The 27,355-nt window shown below is 41.7% G+C and overlaps 11 protein-coding genes across 12 annotated transcripts; 3 read left to right on the plus strand and 8 right to left on the minus strand.

Moving 5' to 3' along the window:
- Positions 1 to 536: 536 nt before the first annotated feature.
- On the minus strand, positions 537 to 1,988 carry BCIN_06g00220 (hypothetical protein). Its single transcript, XM_024693275.1, has 3 exons — positions 1,497 to 1,988; positions 948 to 1,446; positions 537 to 867 (listed from the first exon to the last, which is right to left on the minus strand). Exons 1-3 carry the CDS (start codon positions 1,786 to 1,788, stop codon positions 627 to 629), a joined length of 1,032 nt encoding a protein of 343 aa, XP_024549061.1. The 5' UTR covers positions 1,789 to 1,988; the 3' UTR covers positions 537 to 626.
- Positions 1,989 to 3,468: 1,480 nt separating this feature from the next.
- Positions 3,469 to 4,578, plus strand: BCIN_06g00230 (hypothetical protein). The gene is made up of 2 exons (XM_024693276.1): positions 3,469 to 4,166; positions 4,239 to 4,578. The coding sequence occupies exons 1-2, from the start codon at positions 3,719 to 3,721 to the stop codon at positions 4,496 to 4,498; spliced, it is 708 nt and encodes a 235-aa protein (XP_024549062.1). The 5' UTR covers positions 3,469 to 3,718; the 3' UTR covers positions 4,499 to 4,578.
- Positions 4,579 to 4,867: 289 nt separating this feature from the next.
- Positions 4,868 to 6,831, minus strand: BCIN_06g00240 (hypothetical protein). The gene has a single exon (XM_024693277.1). It carries the CDS (start codon positions 6,523 to 6,525, stop codon positions 5,128 to 5,130), a length of 1,398 nt encoding a protein of 465 aa, XP_024549063.1. The 5' UTR covers positions 6,526 to 6,831; the 3' UTR covers positions 4,868 to 5,127.
- A 229-nt stretch (positions 6,832 to 7,060) lies between these two features.
- Positions 7,061 to 8,695, minus strand: BCIN_06g00250 (hypothetical protein). Its single transcript, XM_024693278.1, has one exon. The coding sequence runs from the start codon at positions 8,424 to 8,426 to the stop codon at positions 7,470 to 7,472; it is 957 nt and encodes a 318-aa protein (XP_024549064.1). The 5' UTR covers positions 8,427 to 8,695; the 3' UTR covers positions 7,061 to 7,469.
- A 56-nt stretch (positions 8,696 to 8,751) lies between these two features.
- Bcssz1 lies at positions 8,752 to 11,543 on the minus strand. The gene is made up of 3 exons (XM_024693279.1): positions 11,249 to 11,543; positions 11,049 to 11,175; positions 8,752 to 10,962 (listed from the first exon to the last, which is right to left on the minus strand). Exons 1-3 carry the CDS (start codon positions 11,385 to 11,387, stop codon positions 9,510 to 9,512), a joined length of 1,719 nt encoding a protein of 572 aa, XP_024549065.1. The 5' UTR covers positions 11,388 to 11,543; the 3' UTR covers positions 8,752 to 9,509.
- A 62-nt stretch (positions 11,544 to 11,605) lies between these two features.
- Bcrrp40 lies at positions 11,606 to 12,878 on the plus strand. Its single transcript, XM_001560087.2, has 2 exons — positions 11,606 to 11,986; positions 12,043 to 12,878. The coding sequence occupies exons 1-2, from the start codon at positions 11,792 to 11,794 to the stop codon at positions 12,577 to 12,579; spliced, it is 732 nt and encodes a 243-aa protein (XP_001560137.1). The 5' UTR covers positions 11,606 to 11,791; the 3' UTR covers positions 12,580 to 12,878.
- Positions 12,879 to 12,900: 22 nt separating this feature from the next.
- On the plus strand, positions 12,901 to 14,436 carry BCIN_06g00280 (hypothetical protein). Its single transcript, XM_024693280.1, has 3 exons — positions 12,901 to 13,115; positions 13,167 to 13,568; positions 13,679 to 14,436. The coding sequence occupies exons 1-3, from the start codon at positions 13,019 to 13,021 to the stop codon at positions 13,780 to 13,782; spliced, it is 603 nt and encodes a 200-aa protein (XP_024549066.1). The 5' UTR covers positions 12,901 to 13,018; the 3' UTR covers positions 13,783 to 14,436.
- A 13-nt stretch (positions 14,437 to 14,449) lies between these two features.
- On the minus strand, positions 14,450 to 15,959 carry BCIN_06g00290 (hypothetical protein). The gene has a single exon (XM_024693281.1). It carries the CDS (start codon positions 15,782 to 15,784, stop codon positions 14,561 to 14,563), a length of 1,224 nt encoding a protein of 407 aa, XP_024549067.1. The 5' UTR covers positions 15,785 to 15,959; the 3' UTR covers positions 14,450 to 14,560.
- Positions 15,960 to 18,939: 2,980 nt separating this feature from the next.
- BCIN_06g00300 (hypothetical protein) lies at positions 18,940 to 19,707 on the minus strand. Its single transcript, XM_001560092.2, has 2 exons — positions 19,214 to 19,707; positions 18,940 to 19,157 (listed from the first exon to the last, which is right to left on the minus strand). The coding sequence occupies exons 1-2, from the start codon at positions 19,592 to 19,594 to the stop codon at positions 19,116 to 19,118; spliced, it is 423 nt and encodes a 140-aa protein (XP_001560142.1). The 5' UTR covers positions 19,595 to 19,707; the 3' UTR covers positions 18,940 to 19,115.
- A 3,966-nt stretch (positions 19,708 to 23,673) lies between these two features.
- BCIN_06g00310 (hypothetical protein) lies at positions 23,674 to 24,664 on the minus strand. The gene has a single exon (XM_001560094.2). The coding sequence runs from the start codon at positions 24,448 to 24,450 to the stop codon at positions 23,887 to 23,889; it is 564 nt and encodes a 187-aa protein (XP_001560144.1). The 5' UTR covers positions 24,451 to 24,664; the 3' UTR covers positions 23,674 to 23,886.
- A 176-nt stretch (positions 24,665 to 24,840) lies between these two features.
- Positions 24,841 to 26,549, minus strand: BCIN_06g00320 (hypothetical protein). 2 transcript variants are annotated; one of them, XM_024693282.1, is made up of 2 exons: positions 25,625 to 26,549; positions 24,841 to 25,435 (listed from the first exon to the last, which is right to left on the minus strand). In XM_024693282.1, exons 1-2 carry the CDS (start codon positions 25,698 to 25,700, stop codon positions 24,930 to 24,932), a joined length of 582 nt encoding a protein of 193 aa, XP_024549069.1. In that variant the 5' UTR covers positions 25,701 to 26,549; the 3' UTR covers positions 24,841 to 24,929. The 2 variants fall into 2 exon arrangements, with proteins under 2 accessions (XP_024549069.1, XP_024549068.1); XM_024693283.1 differs by having other exon boundaries at positions 24,841 to 26,549.
- Positions 26,550 to 27,355: the final 806 nt, after the last annotated feature.

Consider the following 27,355-nt stretch of genomic DNA (forward strand, 5'->3'; position numbering starts at 1 on the left):
GGAAAATATAGAAGATACACGGGAATTTTTATTGATATAAGAACTAGTAACTGTTCTGTGAGATCCTTTGGAAGCATTTTAAGTAGACAATCTTCTTTTCATTGCTCAATTTCATCCAGCTTCAAAGCTAGATGAAAATTGCCTTTACTGATACCACTTATTCCTCCCCGTTTCTTTTGGGCTGGGTTTTCTTGAAGTATGGCTTCTGGGGTTTTCTCAGAGAGTTAAAATTACTTGTCTTATGAAAATTCGAGTCTTCTGGTGTAAAAGAGCAGAAGGTGGTAGACGTCACACAAGAAAAGCCTTCGCATATACCATAGTCAATCTAATATATAGCTATGTACATTGAATAGAGGTGAATCACTATACAGCGGTAGCGAGGTGTGGGGATACATTTGGGGCAATATCATACAATGCAGAGGTCAAGTTAAGAGGGGAAAAATTCGGTCTTCTTTAGTCTATAGAAAAAACTATAAATACTAAATAACAATATCACGTGACCAGTAGGTCACGTTTTTCCGCTCACACTGGATGTCTGGCCACGATTGTATCCAGGTGATATTTAAGCTCCGGATTTGCCATTCGATCAGTTATCGCATACTAACCTCTCATTAATTGCGATGAGACTACTGGGTAGACTCACGCTTTAGCTCAGGTTGGTACCGTTTATGATCGGCCGTTCTTCTTTTCCGATTTGTCCAGGAATCCGAAACGTCTCCCATTTCCTTCTTTCTCAACCACTCATCACGACATTCCCGAAGTCTGCCCTTTGGGCAGTAGATCTTAGGCACAAAATTTGGTACGTATGTTCCAGGAGCGTAGCGCTTCATAAGCTCATTCTCCTGATGCACAGCATTACGACGGTGTCTATAGATTGGTTAGTGACGGAACTTTAAGGCAAAGGGCAATGACACACAAAGGGAAAAAAAATCATATAGATTACTTACTCATTCAGTACCTCTACTTGATCCCAGTTTATCTGGAAAGACTTCATCCCATTCTTAGCGTTTGTCATATCTCTGAAGGCCAATCGAGGATTCTTCTCATATTCGGGATCTATAAGCTTCATTTCTTGTTCAGTCATCCAAACACGCGGATAAGCGGACTCAGCACGCATTGTCCAAGGTGTGCGCTTTCTCTTAGTTGTTCCCTCATTCCTAAAATTTCTGGTCTCTGGGACCTCGCTATATGAGCCCTCCGATTCAGAATATCCATACCGATCGTCAATCTGTGTGCTATGCACTTCTCTGTCAATCGAGCTTGGAATCTCACGGCTTTGGTCTTCCATCATAGTGGCGTGGTTACTATTGTAGTTATTTGCCGCGATAGATTCACCAGCTACTGCACGGGATATAGCAATTGATGCTTCGAAGCTTGCTTGTTGTGCTAGGACTGGAACATCTGTGCTATTCAAGTTATTTTGGATATAATACGGGTCTGTGGGTGCTATTTCACTGTTAGTTCGAAGGTTTTTAGAAACAAGGAGCTATGCTTACTATTTGAATTTGGTGGGTCTGGATACGATCTTCTCAAATTATTTCCAATAGGCGATGAAAAGTTATATTCTTCGTCCCCCTGGTCAGTCTGGCTAAGAGTTTCCGGTGAAGGGTCTATTCCCCGTAGACTTGGGCTGTCATACATGACATCACTCGGATCAACATAATTGCTGGACTGATATTGTGGCAATGGATTAAGATAGACATTCTCCAGAAACTTTTGATTATCCTGTATTCTTTGCCCGGATGTCATGTTACCATCCATTCGTTGTCCATAGTTGGTGTTCTTCATATTTTCTCTTTGGGGTATCGCTGGCTGAGAAAAATGTGTAACTTAAGTGCAGTGAGATATGTGACGTAGTGAGAGTAATGATTGAAATTTTTGGTTAAGTTGTTCAAAGTTGTTAAATCTTGAAAGATAATAATATCGATCTATGTCTGGACGAAGCCTTATATGTCTATGTAGATGAACACTGTACGGCCCCCGATTCCAGACACAATTTTTATACTGCGGTAAATATCTATGAATTCATTAGCGTAAACTATAGATCTATGGTAGCAATGATATCGTACAGCGCCTTAGCAAAATTGGCGTGCGAATTAGAAGAACGTTTGTGGATGTAGAGAGACATATAAGACTCTACAGTACGCGCTCATCTCATCATAAATGTTTATGGTAGCATATAACTACGGCTATAGAGTTGCTGTTGTAAATCAAATCTTTCAGTCAATTGGAATGTCATAAAGACCAAGAAAATTGTCGATTCATGGTCGCTTACGAGTAATTTTGAGATGACCTTACACCATTGCCATACAAGACGTCTTGTTCCTGTCACTTGAGTTGGACCCTTAACTGCTTAACTACTTTGGATTCTTTCCATATGTTTCTTCATTGGTCTTATTTATTCCTAGGGCTCGATAGTTAGGAAAATGCTCTAGGTTCTATAAAGCTTGAATGTATTGTTTGATAAGACCACAGAAAGATAAGCCACAATTTGAAGTTATTCGAAGGTCTCTTTCTCTGAAGGAAATAAAAAATAAAAAACTTTAGAGTGGTAAAGTCACGCATCATTATTTCCATATACCTGCTTTTGCTACCCAAGATTTATCATGCCATACAATAGACCTCAAACTAGCTCGCTGATTCAACAAATTGATGCTCTAGAATATATCTAAATGCCTAGAAAGACATGACGTATCGATCAGAAAAGGGCCGTCGGAACAATTCAGCTCGTTTTGACTTTGATTTGTGCAAAAGATACACTGGGTGACTATCATTCGGTAAGTATATCTCCTTATATCCATCCGATTGTTCCAGTATGCGTCTTGTCGAATTTTCGGATAATTAGATTAGCTTATCAACGCCGATATGTGTAAAGAGTCAATTGAAGCACAAATTTTGATTCGGATAAATGCCAAGAAAAGTATAAACTCTTCGTTGAAATGATTGCTGTTCTTATTGCTCATCTCGACGCTGATAGTATGGAAGATTAGTTGGATGCTATTAGTCTGTAACACAAAAATTATGCCTCAACCTGACCTGGAGGCTCAATCATCTATAATTCGGCATATAGATACCTGTAACATTTGAAGACGGACCTTTAAATTTTATAGCGAGATAGTCATTCTAGAGCACTTGTTTTTGGACAGCGAGCTTTCAGATCTTAGCTGCGATCAGATATACGAAAGAATTCTTTCGAAACTAGGCACTTTAGTTAAAATATCCGAACATAATTTTCGTGAATAGTTCTAGGAGTACTTAACCCAGAAAAATTTGAGTCCCCTGGCAGTAACTAGCAAACTCATTTAGATGACCCCGCATTTCGCTAACAGTTTTCGCAAATGTGATTGGCCACTTCTAAAAAGTTGTGTGATTGGCTAGCAAGATCCTCCCCTTTACAAAATTTGGCTCAGGACACTAATAAAAACAAGTTAGTGAAGGGACTCCAATGAACTGGGAGTGTTTCTGATAGAAAACATTGCTCAAGGTCTAAATTGCTGCAGGCCAAGGTTGTTAACCTTAGAGCGAAGAAGGATCCCATTCGCCGAGGAGGAAAAAGTATTCTGCACTGTGATTGGCGGATCAGTCCGGAAAGATTGGGGTAGGCATCAGCTTATCTTTCAATTCTGCGACGACATTCAACAACAGTTCTAACATCACACCCAAATATCGAATATCGAGTGGTGGTGATCGATGTCATTACCCCAAAGTTAACTCCGAAATGTCATCACCAATCTCCAGCCCAATTCTTTCACTCGCAGAAATTCGAGATGCCCGTGAACTTGCTGCTATTACGACCAGTGCTTTTGAAGTTAGCGACACTATATATCCGATTACATGGGGAAACACCGATCCTGGGGCTCACGATACCGCTGTAATGTTGTTGTTCAATCCGATGCAGAGTGAAACTATAGTTACGTGGAAGGTAGAGATTGATGGGAAGATTGTGGGTTATGCTCGGTGGTCATTACCTGAGATTTGTAAAGTCACAGAGGGCAATGCGGTTGGAAAAAATGGTGAAGATGATAAAAGCGCCTCAGCACAACACAAGAAGAAGGTAGAGGAGGGATGGAAGACACCTGATGGTATGAACTTTGATTTATTCATAAAAAAGGTGAAGAGTACGGTTCAGTGTAAGAAACGTGATTGTAATGCAGAAAAAGACATGTGTAAGTGAATCACTCGTCTCTTTTGGCTTTCACATCTTTTCCAGGTTTTAACGTACATTGCTTACCGTCTAGTTCTTCATCTCTGTTTCGTTGATCCAGCGTACCACAAACAAAAAATAGGAAATTTGTTACTGCAGTGGGGACTGAGTACGGCGGATAAAGAAGGCAGAAAAATATATTTGGTTAGCACTCCCCAAGCCAGGGTTTTCTATGAGAAGAGTGGATGGCTCGTGAAGGAAAATCTAGCGATAAATCTAGAAGTATATGGGGGAAGAGGAATTTATCAACGGAGTTGGATGATCAGGGAAGCTCGAGACAAAGAGGGCTTGTAGGTCTTTGATTGTGTATCTTTATGCATCCGGGTTCGCCATTGAATTTTACAAGAAACTAAACCTGCTGATGATGTGTTTCAAGCGTGTAGATCTTCTGGTTCGTCTATTCAGATTACCTGCTACCATTCATTGACTCAGTAGAGCTCCAATGATGACAGAAAGAGAAACCTAAGACTCAATCCATCAACGATATATTTACCACAATATGTTAGCGAACGAAGCAGGCATGAATCATCTGAATGGAGAAATATCAGAACTGCTAAGATCTCAACAAGTTGCCCACCAGAGCTGAGAGAGGAAAGACAGTATGTTACAATGATATCACCAGGAGCGACCAATAATCTAGTGAATGTGGAATTTCGGCGGAGTTGGGGCTCAATATTACGTGGCACCAATTTACGGAGAAAGTTTGACTAGGTATCGATATTTGATGAACTAATAAGTAGATGCAAACCCTTGTCTGAAATAAACAAATAATTGAAATATTACTCTGTTGAATGAAAAAAGCAAGAAATCGGGCAAATAGAATAAACCACCCATACAAAGACTTCAATCCTCCAGATACGTTCGAAATCATGACCTCATCTAGAAATCCAATTCAAACTTATACTCAGAAATCTACAAAAGATTCAATACACCTTTTCCTTTATCAACGCCTCAAGCTTGCCACAATGAGTCGTTTCTTTCAAGGATCCCCTATTTTCTCGTTCCCAAATACATTTATGAACCTTCCAAATTGCTCTCGGACGATTTGGGTGACCTGGGAATATTGAATCGAAGTTATGATGAAAGGCCAGATCTCTGAGTGCTTTTTCTAATTTATCAATGTAACATACAGTCGATGAAAGCTCCTGAATTCCATTCTTCTCATCCGAAAAATCATAAACGAGTTCTGAAACCTGTTTCGTAATGTCGACTAGTGCTTGCTGAAATTGGCGGACTGAGTTGGGCATCTCCACTTCACGCACATTTTCACCGGCCGCAAATTCATTATCGAGCCAATAGGTCATATAACCGATTGTATCATTGTCATGTCCTCTTCCAGCTCTGCTGTTTGAGCGTGTAATAAATGGAAGCATTCTTAAAATCTCTGAGCGAGGTACAAATGCAGGATTTGTCAAATTCTGATCTGTCAAGACTTTGTAAATGCCAAACTCTACAGTGAATCGTAGCGCTCGACTTGCATCTTTGACCTCTTCAAACTTGGGCAACAATTCATTGCCTGTCTCGATGACTTCATGTAACCCCACGGATTTTTTCAGATGGGAATTTGACTGCGGTAGCACATATCCTTTTTGTAACCCTTTCAGATATTCAATGAATATTTGTCTAATCAGTCTTGATCTTATCGGCTTCTTGGAAAGATATCTCCAATAGAAGCGGTTGATTATCCGTTTTTTGAAATTTGAAGTTTTGACGAGTCCAACATCAGAAATAAGTTCGTTCAAATCCTCTATCACGGCATTTGTGAGTAGCATTGCATCTTCCGTGTGTCGGCGAACCAGATCATAATATGCCATATATTCATGATATATCTCGTCAGCATCAGCTTGTACATCCTCAAATAGTTTCGGGAATTGGCGGCCTTGCGGGTAGTCTGGCATCTCATTAATGTACCTGTTGAAAGTCAAAAGCGTGTTGCCTGGAAATGTATCCAATCGTCCCCGAAATATGTCTCCTTCCTTTTTGGTTGCGTTGTACGTGATATCCTTGTATAACAACGGAATTGCAGATACACAACTTGGGGTGATGAGTTTGACATTGTAACCACTTCTGAGTAGTTTCTCATGATGGACCCATCGGGTCATATAGGGTATCATATATGCCCAATTCAGAAACAAAATCAGCAGAAGGAGTCCTATCCACATCATCAGAGTTGCGTGAGAGCCTTCAAGCGATGAGCCGCCGGAGCCAACAGGGTCTGTTTGTTTGCCGTCATCTGAACTAGAATCAGACTCACTTGCACTTGCGCTTGGGGCTCGTCCCTTGCGTTTGGGCTCGATCTCTCGAAGGTTTTTGGTGGGCATTGAAGAAGTAGTGAAGCTTATGCGGCTCAAGTATTATGTATTAAACTTTACAGCTTTTAGCTGTCTACGAGTTGACGGTAGACTTGAATGAATCGTTGATAATGTGCCAGGAGAATTTTGTGTATGTGATGGCAATCCGTTGAAGTCAAAGGTTGATCGTGAGCGTAGAACATTACAAACTTTGTTTTTTTTTTCATAAAATCTTCTTTGAATGATACCGGAAGAAGGAGCTTAGGACGTTCTTTGTCGAAATCGACGAGAATTTCAGAAAAATTCGAAAAGTTTCCATTGTTACGTTGTGCGCTCGGATGTGACAAAGAGACAGTTGTTGAGATAAAGAAACTCTATACCTTTTGGCAACTGTGATAAAAGACGAGCTTCCAAATTTAGGAACCTCGATCGTCGAAGGCCCAAGAAATAGACAGCCTTTGGTCTGAGTCAAATTTTGTATCACAAGCAATGACTATCACAGAGTTGTTTAAAACTAGGTAGGTTCTTGAAGAAATTGACACAAGGAAGTAAGAAGAAGGACATTTGAAGAAATTCGGATTTTTCCACAGTCCACAGAGAAGCCTCCTCTCAATCCTGTGCAAGAATTAGTTTATGGGAGGTTGTACCATTATGCTATGTTAAGTAGATTCTTCTGTTATGGAGCTATCTTATTGCCGCAAATACTCCCCTTTTGAATAGACTGTTAAACGTAAGACTATATCTTCACCACGAGGCACAGAACAGAACAAAAGAAGTCGTGGTTTATTTTAATTTTCATTAATTCGAGGGAAATACTTACTTGTAATAGAGGAGATCTGAAAATGAATGATGTTGAAATAATCAGACGTAGAAGAAATTAGTTTCAGGTCAATCAAATATCGAATCCATGCAGCTGAGATTTATTAGCCATTCGTGAAAAAGATATAGCTCTCGCGCAGAATTGAACCACAGTCCTAGGTGCTGAAACCGATGTCCCTGATCAACTTTCCCTCATCGAATCCCCATCTACTCACGTCGATCTGTCCTTTCCAATCCGGCTTATCGCATAGCTCATGCAGAAGACTGTAATATCTACCCATATTTAAGTTGAATCCTAAGATATCCTTCTTTTCTGCCATTAACTGGATATCGAATGCTAGTTCCTGGAACATGACTCCGTGTCTTTGCGTTCCCAGTTGCTCCAAAGATCCATGGTTACAACAGCGTCCAACACAACTGTATATGTGGAAAAAGGCATGACACATCTCGTGTACTAATATACCAAATAACTTTTTCAATCTTTCTCCATTGAGCGGCTCAACCTCCGGTCCAACAAAGATGGTGATGGTGCTCATTGGCCTGAAGCGGCATTGAATAACATCTTTTCTACCTCTCCTGTAAACGGCCTTGGATTCTTGAGACGCGTGTCCTTGACAACCAGGGAGAGTGTTGCCGGGTAAGGAAGTAGTCAGGATGATGTATTCGGTCAACGTACCCCCAAAGAACAAGTCATCGAATATGTGAAAGTATTTTTCCAGGATGGTTTTCGTTGATACGAGACGAAGATGATTTGGGGTGTTGAGGATATCAACCACCTTCCACTTCACAATCGCCTCTTTCTGGAGAGGACTTAATTGTGAATCTGGATTGATATGTTTCCAGACGGCGCCTACAAGACTTGTAGGTCGATGCTTAAATACTTTTAGGCGATTTAAAGTCAAAGGTCGACGAAAAAATAGTCTCCCTGAAAGATACCCCAGCTGGGCATTTGCTCGTCGAATAGTCAAAGAATGCGGAAAGTAATTCGCATCTCTGTCTTGAGCGAATTGCTCTAGTTCAGGCCGGCTTTTACGAAGTACTTCGCCGTCACATCCTGTCACATTTGTTCCTCTGCCGATTCCATTTGATATTTTTGAAGGTATTTGGCCCATCGTGCGAGGTTTTCCGATGAATTCTGAATAAAGGTCAATATTTGGAAAATCTTGTGAGGTTTTCTAATGTCATGGAATTGAAGAAATCGTGTCTGGCCAGTACGTGTGGTGATAAATATAGCAAATGCCACCACTAGGGATGACTATCTTGAGCATTAGCAACCATAGTAACCGTAGGAATAAACCCGTTCAAGGTGATGGATCTCCTTCCCAGCCGTACTTGAGAAATGACATACGATGTACGGCATCTCATGATTGCAACACTATTCAGATTTGGACATCCAACGAACGACTAAGAGCATATACTTATATTCCATGCTAGGACTGACAGCAAGGTAAAGATTCAACTCCATAAAGACACGAACAAAACCAGAATAAGTCAATAGATAAGTGGACATCGAATAGCTCAAAAATTTGCGCATCATACCTAAGGTTGAGCAACACCGGACAACGAATCAAACTCATGCTTTCAACAACCCCAAACCCCCGTCTTCTCTTCCAAAACGAAGGAATTTCATTATGCATTTGAAAGGGTAAGATCAACATTTCTACTGATGTCCTCCGTTAATAGTCCGGATAGAAGACGAATTTTCTATACTCCCCAACATGACCAGATTCCGTAAGAACCAAATAGTCATAAATATAGCTGCACTACTGACCTACATCCCTTTAGTAGATAGTATAGAGGTCAGGAGGCTTTCTGTGGCACCTTCAATATCCTATCACTGATCGGTGTTCTTGACACGGATCTCATGGGCCAAAATTGATATATCCATAGATGTGTTTGCTTCGATTTGCTTTTTAATTTTAGGATCGTTCGTACTAGTCTTGTTACATGTGACTCTCAGAACCGACATCAGACCTGGAAGCAGGTAATGTGCCAAGTGCATGCGTCAGAGCCTTGTACTCAATTTGTTCGCGATGGTGAGAAATATTGTGAGCAGCATTCCCAGCGGCGAGAGCCCAAGATTTAAAACTTTTGTCATTGATTTTGTCTATCATTCTCAAGAGGCAGAAAAACGCATACTTCTATAGTTTTATAAAGGATCTAACATCTTGACATCATAAAAACTTTTAGGGGAATTAGTTTGAAGGGGCTGCGAGGTTTCCTCTAACACCTCCCTTCTCTCCGACTTCGCGTGCAGTAACAGTGACTGACAAATCCTTGCTAATGTTGATCATGACTTCGATCTTGCTACCCTTCTTAACACCTCTAACTGCGGCTTCTGCAAGAACATTTCCGACCTTCCAGATTTTCTCACGTTGCTCTTCTTCTTCCTCTTCGCTATCATCATCCTCAGAATCATCAGAGTTTGCATCCTCAACCTTGGCCTCAGTTGTCTTAGGTTTTGGCTCTGGCTTAGTGACCTTGATGTGAGATCCACCCTCGACAATCTTGACTAAAACATCACCACCTTCTTTAGGAGCGGCAATTTCGACAGTTCGGCGGGCTGGGACAGCAGTTTCGGCAGCAACAATTGGTGTGAAAACACCCTTGTCAGTCTCTCCGGAGATGGAAAGAACTCCAATGGCGTTTGTAAGGTGCTGAACAGTAGTGACGGCAGCGTGAGTAGATTGCTCAATATCTTGAGCATCGAATTCTTGAATGAGAGATGCTTGAAGAGCAGCTCCACGGGCTTGCAATTCGGAGGGGTTGATTGCGGTAGGGCTGGTGGATGGAGCAAGAACTGTAGCATTTGGGTAGATGTATTGGACGTTGGATGCGATTTTTGGGGTGTGCGATGTACCACCAGAAAGGATGACCTCGTCAATTTCCAAAGCATCCAATCCAGCCTTCTTAACAACACCCTCAATCAATCTGTTGAATCCTTCAAAGACCTTGCGTCCGATAGTCTCATATCTAAGTCTGTTAATGGTAGAAGAGAAATCAATACCCTCTGCCAAGCTCTCAACACTGAAGTTGGAGTTTTGTCCGATACTGAGTGCTTTCTTGGTAGCTTCGGCTTCTGCCTTGAGTTTTGCGAAACTGCGTTGGTTTTCACGGGGGTCGATAGAGTTCCACTTGATGAATTCTTTGGAAAAGTGATCCATGAGAACCTGGTCCAAGTGAACACCGGCGAATTCGTAATCGTGTGCAGTGGCCAAAATGGTGTACATGCCACCTCTTGATGCGATAACTGCGACATCTGAGCGAGTTCCTCCGAGGTCTGCAACAATAACATTCTTATCCGCAACCTTGGCCTCTGGTCTTGCGTCGTATGCCAACAGAGCAGCAACAGGCTCATTAATGAGTTGTAAAACCTCAACGCCTGCATCGTTTGCTGCCTTTGTCAAGGCTGCCTTTTGGTTCTCGGAGAAATTTGTTGGGACTGTGATGACAGCCGAGTTAATTTGCTTTCCAGTGTAATCTGATGCGGACTGTGCGAGACGACGGATAACTCGAGTTGCTACTTCAGAGACAGAAACGGTCGATGGTTCACCCTCCTCCTTATCTTGAATTTTGAATGCGATCGTGCCCTCGTGGTCCAAAGGGTGTGCAGAAGCATGGCTGTGTGTAGGATCTATCGACTTGAAGCTATGCGGGGTGCGGGGCACAACATTAGTCGACCTTCTCTTGGAATACACCTGGGACCAGAGGGGGAAATCGAAATATAAACATACTCTTGTCCAAGGAAATCTTTGAAATAAGCAACAGTGTTTGTGCTGTTTCTAATAAGTTGTTGCTTGGCCTGTTGACCATAATATTCGTCTCCGTGGATATAGGACAAAATGGTAGGGATTTGACGATCTGTGGTCAAGATCAATCAGTCTGCCTCCCCATCCTGTTCGGATCTATCTTCGAGTGCGGTTTGGCAACTTACCTCCATCCTCATTGGCAATGACTTCGGCTTTATCCTCAACGGTGGTGTAGGCGATTGAGCTGTTGGAGTTTCCAAAAGAGATACCAATGGCATTTCTCTCGCCAGCAGTGCCGTTTGATGCGGGGGCTTCAGCTGCCATTTTAAGATATATGAAGGATTATGGGAGAGAAACAAAAAGTCGATAAATGAAGTAGAAAGAGACTTTGACTCAAAATCAAAGGTTGTTATGGTTCTGTGTAAATATTCAATGTAATCAAGACCATCCAGAACTTTTTTACTTTTTCAAAATCGCATCGAGAATTTCACTAGCGCCACATCTTAGGTTAGCCACCCCACATTTTGAAGGCGCAAACGCAAGGCTGAGAAATCTGAACTTTTTATCTAAGGTTATTGGAGCTGGAGCAAGTATTGAGTTGAATATACTCCATTAATATAATCAATACACAAACAACCACAAGAGCATTCACGAAGACTACTACATCTTGAGATATCCTTCTGCTATAGAAAGCTGCGTCCAGCTAGTCGTTTGCTCACCATACCACAATGTCGACAGAAACATTCGTGCTTCCCGGCGATCATATTGCTTCAGAATTACTACCTTCTCACCCAAGTTTACCATTGAAGCTCGGCCCTGGCTTAAGACATATTCCGCCAAATACAATCACTTCAACTGTAGCAGGTCAGTTACGAACAGATTCGAGAAAGAATGCAGTGTGGGTTGAATTCAATGCTGGTCGAGTAAGAGATAAAGTCACAAATTTCTGGTTCTTCGACGCAGCTAACCTTTCCCTTAGTACATTCCAACAGTAGGAGATCTCGTAATTGCTTCCATTAAAAAATCAGCAGGAGACGTCTTTTATGCAAACCTTAGCGACTTTACATCAGATGCCAGTCTACCAGTCCTCTCCTTCGAGGGCGCCACGAAGAAAACCAGACCGCAGCTTGAAAAGGGCGCACTGGTATATGCACGAGTTACTCTTGCAAACAAACATATGGACCCTGAACTAGAATGCGTATCAGCATCAACGGGTAAATCAGAAGGCTTGGGACCATTGGAGGGAGGCATGCTTTTCGACGTATCTCTCGGAATGGCAAGACGAATGATGATGGCTCGCCCCGCTGATCAAGGTGGTTTGACGATACTTGAGGAATTGGGAGAGGCTGGTGTTTCGTTTGAGATAGCCGTGGGAAGGAATGGAAAGGTTTGGGTGGATAGTAAGACAGTGAAGACTACATTGGCGATAGGAAAGGCCTTGAAAGAAACGGACGAAAAGGGTCTGTCACCGGAAGATCAAAAGAAACTGGCTAAAAAGCTGGGACGCGAGGCTTGAAATACGATACCCTAGAATAGAATAATTACGCCATTGGAGAAGCTTTACAAAAGGCTGAAGCAGAAGAAACGACAACCCCGTACAACATTCCTGTCATATCAGCCCTTACAGGATATGACACACGATCGCAATCCCTTCCCTCACTCCCTCACTCCCGCCACCCAAAACTACAATAATTATTTGCAAGCTTCGATTGGGCTTCTCTATAGCAGTACGTATGGAGTCTACAGATGCTTTCAAGCATGTATTATCTATACCATTATGCAAGCCATATCGATAATCAATCGCAATGCATTCCAGTTGCCCCAACTTTCTCACCAAGTCTCCGATTGATCAGCATGCAGTGACATGATGAAACTGGGAGGCAAACTAGGAAGTTTATATATTGATGATGTACACCATGCAAATTTTATTTCCTTATGCGCTCAGAATATTCATCATGTTTCGCTTTACTACTACAATCACACTGGCTATTCTCTACCTAAGCGCACCATCACTTTCGAGACCTATCCCTAGAACCGAGAAAGGAGAACTTAGTAAGATCTCACCCTATCCATCTAGTAATCAAAAAACTAATGCTTCACTAGTTAATATCGGTATTCAACTCATACCGGGACTAGACATAGGAGTAAATGTTGGTCGTGGTGATAATATTGTGGATGTGAACCTCAAATCCATGCACCTGCCCTCAATTCCTTGTACCAACACCCAGAAATCGATTGCAACAGCAGGTGTGGAGTTGCCATTGATAGACAGAAATATGAAAATCAAACGCGTGGACCCGCCAACTTTGCCGAGTACTGCTGGACCTGTGATAGCCATAGATTTGTCCATCCCAAGTTTGTCGAGCACCTCACCGCCAACATCAACTAGCACATCAGATTTCGTCGGTTCCATTACAGCTAAAGATTCGTCGATTCCTAAGTCTTCAATTGCTAGCAAATCTACCTCGGCAAATATCTACTCAAGACGGCTCCACACACATCATCGTACATTGGCAACCGACCCCCCGCCTACCATAATCATAGAAACTATTCCTATTTCGACGAATCGACCCAAAATAAAGCATACTCATCACCGGCTAACAAAAACTTCCCAGGCCATACAGTATACATCTGTACATCCTCATCCGTTGCCAGCTCAGACCTTATTCAAGAGATTAGAAACAACAAAGTCATTGACAATCAACTCGCACACAGCTAAATCAATGGTCACCTCGATCTCACCTTCGCAAACAAGATTCCCCATAGTACCAGTTGACTCTATTTCATGAGGAAAGACTACTTTGGTGACAAAGGCTTCAGGAAGCTTATCGATTGGGAGGGCTACTTGGCATCCGCCCGCAGAGACTTTATATCCTCTTGTGGTTGAGCGTGGAGCACCGAATAAAGGTTGGAAGAGAACAACTAGGTGGCATCCATCTGTCGAAAGTTCGTATCCTCCTGTAGCTGATCGCGGGTTTTCAAACGAGGACCGTTGAATTGACGGATAATCATTAGATGAGTTTTACGTCCTGGCACACCTGTCTAACTTATGCCAAGTGTGTATCATTTTTACTTTTACTTGTCGCGCCTGGTGCCTGCAGTCACCAAATCTAGATAGTCGATCCTTATTATACAAAAAGCTGTAGGTGACGGCCAGCAGCCGTTGTGGTGTCAATAAAAATATATTAGTTCTTCTCTGCAAGTTTGCACCACAGATCTATGTCAAACAATCTTCTGTCATCAAAACAGATTTTTGTATTCAATACTATTTGGTAATTCCGAATCTTGAAAGAGCCTTTGTATGTAGTCATTCATACACAAAAACTCCAACACTATATGCGTGGCAATGTTCCTCTTAACTACTCATTAAACATTACTCCCCTTCCTCCAACTTCTTTTGTCCATTCATTACTTAATACTCACACTTGATCTATATACCAAGCCCAATTTTATACAGAATGCTAACCTTGAAAATGCTTTACTTCCGCTGGTGGCCATCACAAATATCCATACATCATCTCACCATCATCGTCATCATTATCAGGTCGATTCATTTCCTCGTTATCTGCCATCGGCCAGTCGTAGAAATCTTCTTTCAATCCTTGATCTTGGTTATCACACATCGTCAGTCCCTCGAAAATCTCTTCCATCACCGCCCGCCCATTCTGGTTTCCTTCTTCAATGATCTCTTCGAATTGGCGACCTAACATGGAAACGAGTTCATCGTCATAATAATCTCCCCCATGCCCAATGATATAATTGAACAGATTTATAAATCCTTGCTCCATACACCAGCGGTCGATTTCTCGATTATTTCTAATGCTTTGTGCTATGTCTGACGCAGAAGGACTCGCTGTGGTTTGTTCTTCGTTGAACTCGGCCGGGTTGACATTTCGTGGAAATTCTGTCCCATCTCCAAGTCCTTCGCTGATGAGTGATTCTCGTATGGCTCTTTGCTCGTTTTCGTATTCTGCATCATCTTCCGCACCTATATCTTCAATGTCCTCCTCAGTCTCAACATGATTCTTTTCCGCTTCAACCTTAATTGACTTCTTGATGATATCCCCAACCTTTTCCACATCCTCATCGTTCGCGAAGTCCAAAGTATGATAGTCCATATATTCTTCAAGGCAAGACCATCCGCGCTTCAGAAGCCACTCATAGATTCCTTCGTCTTCATTCCGGATTCTGTAAATATTTTCGAGTTTTTCTTGGTCGCAAACTTCGATATAGCATTTTAGATTGCTTTCCCTCAATCCGGCTGGGTCTTCGTCTTCTTCATAGTCCTCCCAGTCGCTTTCGTCGGTCATCATATTGAGGATTTCGTCTCTATCTTGATCATTATTCCCGTTCTTCTCTCCGACACCATCTCCATCGTCATTTTTCTCCTTCATATCCTCATCCATATCCTCGTCTTCTGCCATCGCCTCGCAAAGGAGCCTCTCAAATTCCTCATCCAGTTCTTGATCCATGCCATTTTCCCTTTCATCCTCCAGATCCTTCAGCTCCTCGTCGTCTTTCTCCTCAACTCCCCAATTCTGCAGCTCTTTATCTGCAAGCGGGTCGCTGCCTCTGTAATTGCACAAGACTTCTTCAGCTTTCATGTAATCTGCCACACTTGTTGGATCGTATTTATGTGTAACCATGAAGTGTTTGAAAGTTGGCCAGCCTCTTTTGTTGAGCCATTCAAGCCGAGAGAGTCTGTAGCTTGGTCTATTCATTGTTGCTAGAGAGTTTTGAAGACGTTTTGATGTCTTCAGTTATTCTGAGATTGTTTTTTCTTTGAGTTGAAGTCCAGGGGAGTAGCAAAGAATTTGGGAATCAATAGACTATGTATTGATTGTAGATAATCAAAATATGGCTCTGCAAGTTCTGTCAATATGAATGAAAACTAGCTATCTAACTTAAAGAAGTTTTCAAGGTGAAATTCGGAATGCCGGCTTCGGGTAGTGTGCCAGGTCATTGACCAAAAATGGACTGGCAATAAAATTACAAGATGGTTAAGCTCTCAAGGTGAATTGCAGCTATCATAATGTCCAATTGATACTTGAATTTTGTAAAACATTATTTGAATCACAAGTATTCACTTTATTTCTACCAAATATAGTGATTCCATTTCCCAGTGTGCAAGTAAAGAGTGATCTTCTTGTGAGAGCATAAGACAAGAGGTTCCCACATGTATTAACAGTTGCTTTCAGGTTCTCCAAGCTATGGGGAATGAAAAACGTGTGCTCAAATATCTTTTCATTTGATGTGTACAGTACATTCTATGATATGGGAGGTCATTTGTACGGTACCATTCTACACAGCACAAGGCACAGTGAAAGCAATGTACGTGAAACAAGATTAAATAGGTAATCTAAATAGGCACAGGAAGTAAATTTGTATTCATCATTCATTGTTCTGTGATTTTCATATTCTATTTGTGTGTTGATCATCTGAAAGAGTACTAAGATTCTCCAATCCTCAGTTAGGTTTCAGTTGAACAAGGCAAGGCAAAGCACACATTCATCTCAATAAATTATAATACACAAATCTTGCAAGACGTTTGAATACTCCCTGATGTCTCTATTGATAGACCTCATACCCAGCAATTACCTAGGCATATTTTCTGTTTGTCTTGATAAAGAGCTAACCCGCCATCACTCCTCCTTCACCTCTGTTCTCCCCGTTCCGTCGAAACCCTGATATCCAACACTGCTATTCTAAGAGTCTTTCACCTTTAATCTGACCAACGGGTACTCTCGATAACAGCCCATAAGGTGTTTGATTGAATGGTGTTGCTCAAGGATGCCGAATAAAAAAGCAATGTCTGACGAGGCATTTGCCAGCATCATAATATATTGCAGACATCTTTCTGCATCACTTAAAATATCTTCACATTTTGCCACATCGCCAAAATCCAAAGAACCATTCCTATCGCAGTCATATAGCCCGTCATTCTCAGTCTGAATCTCAGATCTCCCATATCCACATACCACATTCTCCACAAATTGCAAACCCATAGCAGATAAACTCTTCCCAGAAACAGAAATAATGTCGCTTTAATTCTTGCTCCGCAGACCACAAAGAATGCGTAGGCTATTGGAACAAAAAAGAATAATACTGCTATAAAAACAGATACGAGGATGTGCGCAGCAAGGATCATTTTGAGAAATGGTTCGGTTATCGTTAGGACTAGAGAGCGGGGGCTCAGGGTGAACTTTAAGCGGGGCTTTGGGTTCTGATTGATTTGATGACGATTGTTCCGGTCGCCAAGCTCGATGATGAGTTCTCGTGCGTGTCGATCCATGGCTAGGCCAAGATCTGTTCGCTGGATCTCGTGGATCCAGTTTTGTTCCTCTCGGATAGCATGAAGCTGAGCTTGTATGCTTTGAAGTTGCTGTCGAAAGGTGGGCATTTTGGTGGTTGCTTTTTGCTGTCTTGGGAAATTCTTTCTGTAAATAAGTTTGGTTGATGGAGTCTTTGAAGTTTTTGAATAGATAGAATAGATTCTTGCTTCTGTTGAGCTGCCTGCGGCAACGCTATATATACTAGAGGCTCTGTGTAAGAAGTAGCATACTTGTTTTGGTACGGCTGGCTGAACAGTGTCTCGACCGTACGTACAGTTCCTCCAGAAGCGCAAGCTGAGAAACGGTCTATGGTACCAATTCTTATCCCCGTATCATATAACACATACCGTATCGATTGCTCTTTCAAGCTTTGAATCTAACATCTTGTGGCGGCGAGTTGTAACGTATGTTGAAGAGTTTCGAAAATGAGAACACTGGTCAGGCCACCTATTGAAATAGTCTAACATGGCATGGCAATTTGACATTGACAACACCGATCCGATTCTCAAAAATTGTTTGTATGTAGAAATGAAGATTGACTTTATTAGTACTATGTGACCATGACTAGGCATAGTCTGTCAAAGAAAAGTCGTTTCCATCTTTTTTCTCTCTTCATCCCATCTTCTCCACTGCCCAAAATCTTTATTTCTCAAACAACCCCTATCTTCTTCTTGTTAATCATAACATCTAAATGCCATACTCTATTGCGATGTATTGAAAAGCCGAACCAAGAAGCAAGATTGATAGAGCAAAGAACACTTTATTTCCGATATGTGACTCCGACCATACAAAGTGCATACGCCAATCAAGAGCTAAGTGTAGCAAAAGCCTACTCCCAGTTTGGATCACAAATCTGGTCGCAGCCTTCTCGGAAACGCCGCAGCTGCGAGCAATATAGAAGGGTGTGAATGCTATTATGTAGCCCCAGATGAGATATAAGACAAATTGGATGGTTTGCCTGGTAAGATATAATTTGAAGATTGAAGAAGATCTTCCATGAGTAGTTGTCAATTTGAACGCAATTGGGCTGAGATTGAAGATTTCTGTTCGTGTTTCCTTGGCGACGATATTGAACCCTTCGAAACAGTAAGCTCGCGGCCATTTGTCTAGCCACTCCTCAAAATCGACTGGGAATTGCATTGAGCAGGGCTTTATTAGTGATACGTGAGTTGAAATTTACCTTTTAGTGTTAAAAATTAGAAAGTTTGGCGTGAAAGACGTCGACAAATAGTCTGGTGGGGTGTATAAGATAATGGGACTCGAGATGAGAAATGGAGTAAGAGCTTATCAGTTGAATAAAGGAGACGCGCGTCCGGCTGAAACTTCTACTTCTAGGGTTTTCTGGGGTATCACTTTCTTTGAAAATATTATGGATTGATAATCTTCATTCGGGGTCCTACCATCAACATACGGCGGGAATGAAGGGATCAGTTTTTTGCCGATGTATTGGGTTACGACGAATAACTTTGTGTGGCAATCAAATCAAAATGTCGTTTTCGGTCAAATTTTTACAATCACAGATGATTTGCTTCAAAAAGACTTGATGGCGTAAACAAAACTTCCTCATTGTGTGATAGCTAAAGTCTATAACTTGTGTCCTTCTGGTGTCAACACCAGTCTTCCGGTTCACTTTGTACCAGTACAATTTTTAAGTATGTCTTGAAGCATGATCTCCCAAACAATTATATCCACGCGAAGTTTTCAAGTCGAAATGATGACCTCAGTCTTTTGCTGATCCGCCATTACCATAAGATGGATATGACTACATCACTAGTTAGTTATCATAGACATTCTTTAACTATTATTAGTGAAACATACCCTCAAAGTTCCCATGAATTCAACTGGTCGCTTGTCATCGAGGCTAGTCCCACTTGGATCAGTGTTTTCACTTGCTGAATGCTGCTTTCCATCTTGATTACCGGGAGCATCCGAGTTTTTTCCACCATTATGATTCATGGCACCATTGGTCTGCGTCTGTCTTGGAGTGTTCGAAATACCGGTAGATCTTTCTGCGTCGGATGCCGCTTCGTCTTGTTCTGCCGCTCTAATTGCCGCCAGAATAATCTTGCCCTGCTCGTAATCGTTGTCATTTTCCATTTTGAGTTGGTAAGAAAGCATGAAATGATTCATCGACATCCAACCTGTCTTCTTGAGCCAAGCGGAATCCGTCAATTGAGGTGCATCATTGGAAGAACTCATGATTGCAAATTTGATCTCGTTCAGGAGAAATCTTGCGAGACCCCGCAAAGAGCTAAAGTTGATTTGTAAGTGGAGATTTGATTTCAAGATGGATCCCTCTTCAGAAAGAAAGCAGGTGGCAGTCTTATAAATAGATGTCTCGGTGAAAGGCTTGGTGCGGCGAGGTTGTTTTTCTCGTATACGCTAGCATTGTCTGAACTGCGACTTCCTACAGTAGTTAACGGAAATTAATACTGCATATCACAGTGAATCATTAGATTATTGAGCTTATTTCAATGAATTATTGACTAGAAATTCATAGTTTTACTCCAATTGATAGAATTAACGGTCTCTTTCCATTTATTCTATCGGAATTGTATACTACTTTCGGAGATGATACAAAGTAACTGTCGGGATATTGATCATGTGATCATACAGAGGGAGCTGTATTAGCTAGCGCCTGCGCTAGCTTCTACCTATAAATGTGCATAACTTTCCATAATAAATGATTAAGAACAATTACAACCACAATAAGACGAAAGTACTTTTACACTTATCAACCAAGTTGAAACCAACAGTAACAACCTAAAAATGAATGCACGAAATTGCAGCAAAAGTGTCCATCGCTGGATAACAGTCTACCTAGATTTGTGAATCCTTATATAATAAGAGCACCCATAGTTCAGAGTCAGTCTCGTATTAGTAGGTTTCTATTGAACTGTGTTTAGCATTCATGACTAGTTAATAAAAGTACATATGCCGCTCCTCGAGTATGTATAACCTTCATTAACCATCATAGTCACCATCAAAATCACACTCTGGGCTGCCGTATGTAGCCATCAAGGTCTCTCGCTCAACAAGTCATAAGATCAGATAAAACTTTGCGATGTCTTGAACTTGCATGCCCTTTTCATTTTACAGGAAGCTATCCGATGGTAGTATGTAGTCTGCTCGGCCACTGTCTAATAATGAGGCCGTCATGCCGTCTACATGATATTTGTTGAGTGAGAGCCTTATAGTCTCTCATGAATATTATAATGATGTGTGAGATATTTTTGTGTGATTTTAGATGAAATTTTTCAGGGTCACCGGACGAAGAGATTAAAATTTAGTGTAGTTGCATGAAAGGGGAAGGTGCGGCTTAGCCGAAGGAACGTATCGCTTTCCCAATTCCTTTCAGATACAATTTCTTGAATTTTAAGCAATGGAACCCTTTTCTCAGATTTGACTCTTTTCTGACATGCTGATTTCGGCGGCAAATGTGCGCAAGAGATTTAATTTCTAAATTTCTATGCCCTATTTCTTTCCGGTCCATTCCTAAGTCATCGTATTATGGAGAAATGCTTCACGTTTGTCTTCAGAGATCATATATAGAGATTTGAGTTGCAACACACTACTTGAGAGCCTAAAAAGACTTAAAATGTGTAACCAAATAAGATGACGGGGCTTTAATCTCAAGAAAAAGGCTGACAAAAGCTCTCCTGAAATTTCCCAGAAGTACAAATTCCAATTCAACCAGTCAGATAACATGGGAATTTTTACTCTAGCAGGATCCCCGTCCTATTGCTCCTCGAAACGATAATTGTTGTGATTACCGATGTCAGTGAAAAGCCCACAAGTAGTCCATAATCGATACACTGGCTATTATCGTAGTTGAGATCAATCGAAGCATCAAACAATTCTGCAGCTTTCATTCCATCGTTATCCGTCAATTGAGTGATGTTGGGTGGCGAAGCTACTGTGATAACATGTTATCAATATTGTTGGTCATCAAATCAATCTCCCATCAAATTTTTTAAGGTACTGATACAACGTCTAAAATGGTCAAAAAATGGTAATTTTCTATGTTCAAAGTCGCCATCTAAGACTTTCAAAAAAAAAAACCTTATTTGGGTGATGAAATGGTTGGGGGCGGGAAAGTATGGAGAAATGCACAAAAAAAGATACTCTTCGATATCGATCAAGATCTATCTATCATGATCACTGTTTCACAACATTGACAAACAGTGATAAAGATGCAGGAAAGTAAAAGAAGCGATAAGGTTAAGGTTCTAGCAAAGTGAAACTATTCCCACTTTTGGATTCTTACCTTAACCTTAATTCAAACTTCATTTTTTTTCCCTAACTAATCGATGAGATCACGATTTTGCTTGACGTTGAATTTATTTGCATTAACTTAAATTTATACAAGGCTATTATCAGTCAGAATCGTTCATAAAAGATTGCTTTAGAATGTCGAAGAAAGCTGGATCGAAAGGCGCTTGTACTTGCACACGTAATCTAACTCATTTTTTGCAGTGTTTTTTTTTTAATAGAGTGGACAGAAATGAATTCAATGGAGAGATACAGCACGGATGAAACTGTAAAAGGGAGAGCAAAACTTTAAATATGAGGGGACATCGAACAAAAGAGGGCTGATGTGTACAATCGAGCATCTGTAGTGTAGAGTTGTAATAGAGATGGCTATGTGATGCCCTCACGATCCGTCGCTTATTTGTTACTCGGATTATACAGGATCTGTTCTTCGGTCGCTTTGATCGCACTCATGCGGCAACGAGTTCTCATCACACGACTTTGTATACGTACATCAGTGTCGCCGTGTCGAACTTTATCTTCCTTATATATGTCCCTTTCCACGAGCTGGCCCCTTTCTTTCTATACGCAGTTTTCCGTGTACACGAGTATCGAAAAAAGCTAATCAAACACCAAAATCCACCTTATACAGAATCTTGGATATCAAGATTACCACATCATTTAATAATGTGCATCAGCTTCGCCCCTCCTTCTCCGGCCCACTCCTCTCTCGATTTTATCCGCCCCGCCAATCCTACTCCTTACCATCCAGAAAACGTTCTATCAATCTCATCCCCTTTCTTTCGTCCATCCAACCCAACACCCTATCATCCACAAAACCTTCCCCAGGATCTCGAAGAAACAAGATCCATTTGCCGCGTCCTCAGAGAAGCTGGGCTTGTCGATATAGAGCAGCTCATGGATTCATATGATTTGAGAGATGATGAGAAGAATCGTATTTTGAGGGCCTGGGAGTACAATGAGGGAATAAGAGAGGACTGCTTAGTCCAGAATGTGAAGGAGAAGATCTTGATGCGGAGACAAAGTGGGGTTGAGAGTGAGAAAGAGAAGGAAAATGAGGTCTTCACCTCATACGCTGGCGTTAAGAAGAGTGTCAATACTGAGAAATCAAAAGTGTTGGGAGAGACGAGAAATTTCATCACTAATCGAGTACCCATACCGCAAAAGATAAAGGAAGAGATGGATTATAGCTTTGATGAATCTTATTTCTCTAATTATTAATGGGCACGAGTATTCACTGGAATAATATCAACGATGCAGCGACACGGAGGACTGGCTAAGAGATCCCATCGCCGCCGGACAGAATGATACCTTGACACAGGTGGTCAATGAAAACATGCTACAAGGTCTGATGGTGAAAGGCTCAAAGGAAGGCACAACGATACTATATCTCCGTGCCTGCAACAAAGACAAAAAGAATTGTTGCAATGAGTGTACTTACACTTTCGAATGATTCCGTTGTAAAGATAAATGGTAATAGCGGTGGGTTAATGAGATCACTGTCTCACTGATTACTCAGAAGTGGGGGCATTAGTTGAGTGCATGACATGCACGTGGTATGGTTTTAGTTGGTTAATACCTGGCTAGCGTTAAGGAATTGAGCATCAAGCGAATGTCATCGCCAAACTGAAATATCGATCTACCAACTTTAATTTTCCTAGAACTGTGATGTGATTTTTGGAAAAAATGTACATTTGTACTTCGACCTTTCTAGCCCCCTTCAGGTTTTCCGGATACCTTTGAGCTGATAGGATGATAAAATTCCCCCCGGTTTCAATATTCGATATTTAACGTATCAAAGCACGAAGTCACCTTCGCAACTTCCCATCGCCTACAACAACACTGAGTGCGGTTTTGAGACTTTCCCTATCTTTGAATCCGTTGAGTGGGACATGAGCTGAGCTGCAGGATGAGAAAGAGATATGATTTCTAGGACATATACATCGAGCTTTCTAATGAGATCAAGAGATTCCGAACGAACGTGAGAACTGTGGCCAGAATAGTTATGGGGGAGATAAAGTTTATTTCTCTATCACCAACCTGTCAAAGGGCGCTCTTGGTATCATATGTCTAACCAACGAGGAATCGAAATGTCAATTTGATAGTGCTAGTCATCTTGATTGCAAAACTAGCTATCGTAGAAAAAGTCATCTTCAAAAGCATCCTCGAAATCATCCTGATCATCGTAGAAATCCGCAAATCCAATCGATTCTACTGCACTATCTTCTTCTTCGAAGCTCTCCAGTTTCTCTTCCGAACTTTCTAACTTCCTCTACCGAGCTCTTCGCTCCCCCATAACCAACCACTTCCACAAGACCGCATGTTTCTACTATAGGATCTTTTCTTTTCGAGTTCTTCGCTCCCCCATAACCAACCACTTCCACAAGACCGCATGTTTCTACTATAGGATCTTTTTTATTCGAGTTCTTCGCTCCCCCATAGCCAACCACTTCCACAAGACCGCATGTTTCTACTATACGATCTTCTTCATCCCAGCTCTCCGCACCTCGATTATCCTCTACATTCTCTTCGTCGCTACCCCTCCTAAACTCCAGTCTCCTCAGATTCTCTACCGTCAAGTCCATCTCATACATCCTCTCAATAATTTCATATGCTTGCGCTAGATGTTCATCATTATTTAATTGCAATCCATATGAAGCCATAAAATGTGGCATGCTGCGAAATCCGGCATCTCGGATAATTCTGTTGATTGATTTGAGGTGCTTGGGGTTTGCTGAATCGGCCAATCGATTGGAATTTTTGGTGGAATGAGAGGTGTCCATCTTGGTACAGGTTTGGTATTTAAGGTGTGCGCGTTGTTTTGGTGTATTATTTTTTGTCGTGTTAGGATTTTGGATTGGATGTATATTGATGTTTATTGGTATTGGAGTTGTGTTGTGGAGATTTGGTCAATGGTGGAATATGGTCGCTCTTTAATAAGAAGCAGCGTTGATAAGGCCTGATAAAGAGATGGAGAAAGGCGGGGCAGAGGTTTCCACTTGGGTTGAGTTGATAAGCCCGAAAAGTTAAAAAAGCATTTCAATCAGTCATGTAAATGAAAATTAAATGTAATGTGACCCTTCTACAACTTGCGTGAGCCGGCTCCTGAGTTTCTTTGATCCTAATATTATTGTCAGAAGTAATTCACTTCCATGACCAAAAGAATCTGAAGATGATTATGTTCATTTATGTGAAACTTGGCATCGTGATCTCCCTCATATAACCTATTCACCTTACTACTACTCTCTAGAATTGCTCCTCTTCATGGACTCTCGAAATAATGAATCCCATCGGTCAATGCCACTGTGATAAGTTGTGTGACCTCCTGTCCATCTGCACTCTGATCCTCCGGAAGTCTCTGTAGCACATTATTCGTAAAGGCCTCATGTCCCGCCAGCAACAAGCCTAGACCAGCCACAATGGCACCATCTAATCCTTGCTCCTTGAACAATGCCTTTTTCCCCTTGAGGGTATTTACAGCAATAGGGTTGTCGATTGCGAGAGTAATGTTGACATGTTCAATGAGTGATTGTGCGTCTGATTCCGATATTGAAGAAGGTAGCAGAGCGGAATCTGTGACACCTTGTAGAAGTGAAAGGTAGACGGCAGTGAGAGAGCCGAGAAGGGGAGTGGCGGGGAGGAGACCACCGTTATATAGAGCGGTTTGGGATGTGAGAGCTTGAACATTGTTGTCGAGGGTTGTGATGTCGTTTTTTACTTGGGTGACGGTTGTGAGGGCTAATACAATCGAGGGCCATAGGAGAAGGGCTTTGATAGATACCATTTTTAGTTAAAAAGAGTAAAATATGATGGATTGTGAAAGTATATCAAGCTTTTGACATGGGTGGCTCAAAAGACTAAGCTGAAAAGATCGCAAGAAGTACAAAGACTGAGTGAGTAAAGAAAGCATGGGAAAGATAAACTTCTATAGAGAATACTTATTGAGGGATAACCCACTAGTAAGGGATCCTTCATCAATCGTCAACCATTCCCAACCTTGGACTAACATCTTTCCAGATATATTAACCTGCATCCAAGCCTCGATGCTCGTCAATGATGATCATCAGGTCGGATCGATTTAATTATAGATTGAGATCTAATGATGTAGACTATGGATAGAGCCTCGAGAGAGCCTTCGGATGGTTGACAGACTTTCGAAATAGTTGACAATAAGGTACCAAACGATCTGCCGTGGACTTGGCATTGAATAGCGTTGTGATGTGCAGCGCTATTTGATAGACACCGAAACTATTTGCAAGCCATTGCTAGGGGGTCAAACGAGCCGCCTGGGCCATTCAACACATGTGGCTGGCACGCGAGGCACGTGTCAAGGATGTGATAGCGATCAATTGTTCTGCAGAGGGGTTCGAGCAATATTGGAAGAGCCAATGATCCTCACTCCATCTCTGTACAGTCTGGAGATAGAGAGGCCAGAATCCTTTTCATGGCGCAATCACCTGTTTGCTGTCTCTGCACGGTACCTGGCCGAGGCACACGGGTACCTTACCCCGCGAAGTATATTCGACCCCCAGAACTTAGAATGACGGGCTCACCCTGGGGCTCCCGAGCTTCTCCATGTGCTTTGACATGTCGACTGGGAGCTCAAGTGACCGATTGGATACAGGCACTACTTCCAAGTATGCGCCTGTAGCGCGGTGGCGCAGTGGCCGCGGTGTGAGTTCTTAGGAGATAAAGCATCCGTGGCACGAATAGCTTAGGTTCTGTCGTATACTATAGTAGTTTGAACAATGTTGCTAGTTGAGCTGAAATAGATATAGATATCAGAGACAATCTTTGCGCTATAAAATAGTTGTGCAGGCATACGCGTAAGAGAACTAATTGCCATTCTGCCGCTTTCATCATCAGGGCGGTGAGTCTAGATTTTTTGAACTTTGAACACCTCCGGAAATAAGTTTCAAGAATGGCTCTTATTCCCAGTCGATGGAAAATTTCTCAATTTCTTGTCCAAATTTGGAGATGTAGCTTGGAGAAACTGATCTTTTTCCAGATATGCAACAAAAGTAAAATTATGTGCGACATTCACGTGATATGTCCCGGCAGAATAAAGCGGTGACTCGTGTATTACCTAAGCGGATCAAATGGAAAAATACTGACAATGATGCTTCATCTAACGTTGTCTATTAATCCATCTCTCACAGCTAACTTCAAACTATTGCATAAATATAATGGTTCATCCTCTCAGATCTTGAGCAATGAAGGAATGCACATTATCAGTACTCATCTGGTAGTGTCTGGAGTACCCTCGGACATCTTTGGGAGATCAATCAGTTGGGACCCGCTCACTCATGATAACGCTTAATGGCAGATACTCCGAATGGTGCAATTTGGTAGTATTCTTACCCTTTGCATGCTCATATTACGGAGGTTGGGGAGGTCGTCCTCCGTATACTCGTATGGTCTTTATCATATGAATATCTACGCAGAGATGTGACCACTTGAAGGGTCTGTCTAGTCCCTTTCAACCATGATAAGGACATCAAGTGGATCATTGATTCCCACATCTTACAACAACTCGAAATCATGGAGTCTCCATTTGACAAACGACTGGACATACGAATAGCACGCCCATATTGGAAATGTGCTGCTTGATTCACCGACAGGAAGTACCTCGCCTCGGGCTCGGATGTACAAATGTACACGATATCATCACACCATCACATTATCACA

This window comes from Botrytis cinerea, chromosome 6 (genome assembly GCF_000143535.2).
Source record: "Botrytis cinerea B05.10 chromosome 6, complete sequence".
In the NCBI taxonomy this organism is placed as follows: domain Eukaryota; kingdom Fungi; phylum Ascomycota; class Leotiomycetes; order Helotiales; family Sclerotiniaceae; genus Botrytis; species Botrytis cinerea.

What these genes read in the sequence shown, in the direction of transcription:
- BCIN_06g00290 (XM_024693281.1), bottom strand. Translation starts at nt 15,784, where the DNA reads ATGAATAGACCAAGCTACAGACTCTCTCGGCTTGAATGGCTCAACAAA.
- BCIN_06g00300 (XM_001560092.2), bottom strand. Translation starts at nt 19,594, where the DNA reads ATGAGTTCTTCCAATGATGCACCTCAATTGACGGATTCCGCTTGGCTC. An exon ending in AATTCATGGGAACTTTGAGG is followed by an intron (nt 19,158 to 19,213) that starts GTATGTTTCACT and finishes CTAGTGATGTAG; the next exon opens with TCATATCCATCTTATGGTAA.
- BCIN_06g00280 (XM_024693280.1), top strand. Translation starts at nt 13,019, where the DNA reads ATGTTTCGCTTTACTACTACAATCACACTGGCTATTCTCTACCTAAGC. An exon ending in AACCGAGAAAGGAGAACTTA is followed by an intron (nt 13,116 to 13,166) that starts GTAAGATCTCAC and finishes ATGCTTCACTAG; the next exon opens with TTAATATCGGTATTCAACTC. An exon ending in ACGGCTCCACACACATCATC is followed by an intron (nt 13,569 to 13,678) that starts GTACATTGGCAA and finishes AAAACTTCCCAG; the next exon opens with GCCATACAGTATACATCTGT.
- Bcrrp40 (XM_001560087.2), top strand. Translation starts at nt 11,792, where the DNA reads ATGTCGACAGAAACATTCGTGCTTCCCGGCGATCATATTGCTTCAGAA. An exon ending in TTGAATTCAATGCTGGTCGA is followed by an intron (nt 11,987 to 12,042) that starts GTAAGAGATAAA and finishes CCTTTCCCTTAG; the next exon opens with TACATTCCAACAGTAGGAGA.
- BCIN_06g00230 (XM_024693276.1), top strand. Translation starts at nt 3,719, where the DNA reads ATGTCATCACCAATCTCCAGCCCAATTCTTTCACTCGCAGAAATTCGA. An exon ending in TAATGCAGAAAAAGACATGT is followed by an intron (nt 4,167 to 4,238) that starts GTAAGTGAATCA and finishes CTTACCGTCTAG; the next exon opens with TTCTTCATCTCTGTTTCGTT.
- BCIN_06g00310 (XM_001560094.2), bottom strand. Translation starts at nt 24,450, where the DNA reads ATGGACACCTCTCATTCCACCAAAAATTCCAATCGATTGGCCGATTCA.
- BCIN_06g00240 (XM_024693277.1), bottom strand. Translation starts at nt 6,525, where the DNA reads ATGCCCACCAAAAACCTTCGAGAGATCGAGCCCAAACGCAAGGGACGA.
- BCIN_06g00250 (XM_024693278.1), bottom strand. Translation starts at nt 8,426, where the DNA reads ATGGGCCAAATACCTTCAAAAATATCAAATGGAATCGGCAGAGGAACA.
- BCIN_06g00320 (XM_024693282.1), bottom strand. Translation starts at nt 25,700, where the DNA reads ATGCAGGTTAATATATCTGGAAAGATGTTAGTCCAAGGTTGGGAATGG. An exon ending in TGATGAAGGATCCCTTACTA is followed by an intron (nt 25,436 to 25,624) that starts GTGGGTTATCCC and finishes TATCTATCAAAG; the next exon opens with CCCTTCTCCTATGGCCCTCG.
- BCIN_06g00220 (XM_024693275.1), bottom strand. Translation starts at nt 1,788, where the DNA reads ATGAAGAACACCAACTATGGACAACGAATGGATGGTAACATGACATCC. An exon ending in AGACCCACCAAATTCAAATA is followed by an intron (nt 1,447 to 1,496) that starts GTAAGCATAGCT and finishes ACAGTGAAATAG; the next exon opens with CACCCACAGACCCGTATTAT. An exon ending in CAAGTAGAGGTACTGAATGA is followed by an intron (nt 868 to 947) that starts GTAAGTAATCTA and finishes ACCAATCTATAG; the next exon opens with ACACCGTCGTAATGCTGTGC.
- Bcssz1 (XM_024693279.1), bottom strand. Translation starts at nt 11,387, where the DNA reads ATGGCAGCTGAAGCCCCCGCATCAAACGGCACTGCTGGCGAGAGAAAT. An exon ending in CATTGCCAATGAGGATGGAG is followed by an intron (nt 11,176 to 11,248) that starts GTAAGTTGCCAA and finishes TCTTGACCACAG; the next exon opens with ATCGTCAAATCCCTACCATT. An exon ending in AAAGATTTCCTTGGACAAGA is followed by an intron (nt 10,963 to 11,048) that starts GTATGTTTATAT and finishes CACCCCGCATAG; the next exon opens with CTTCAAGTCGATAGATCCTA.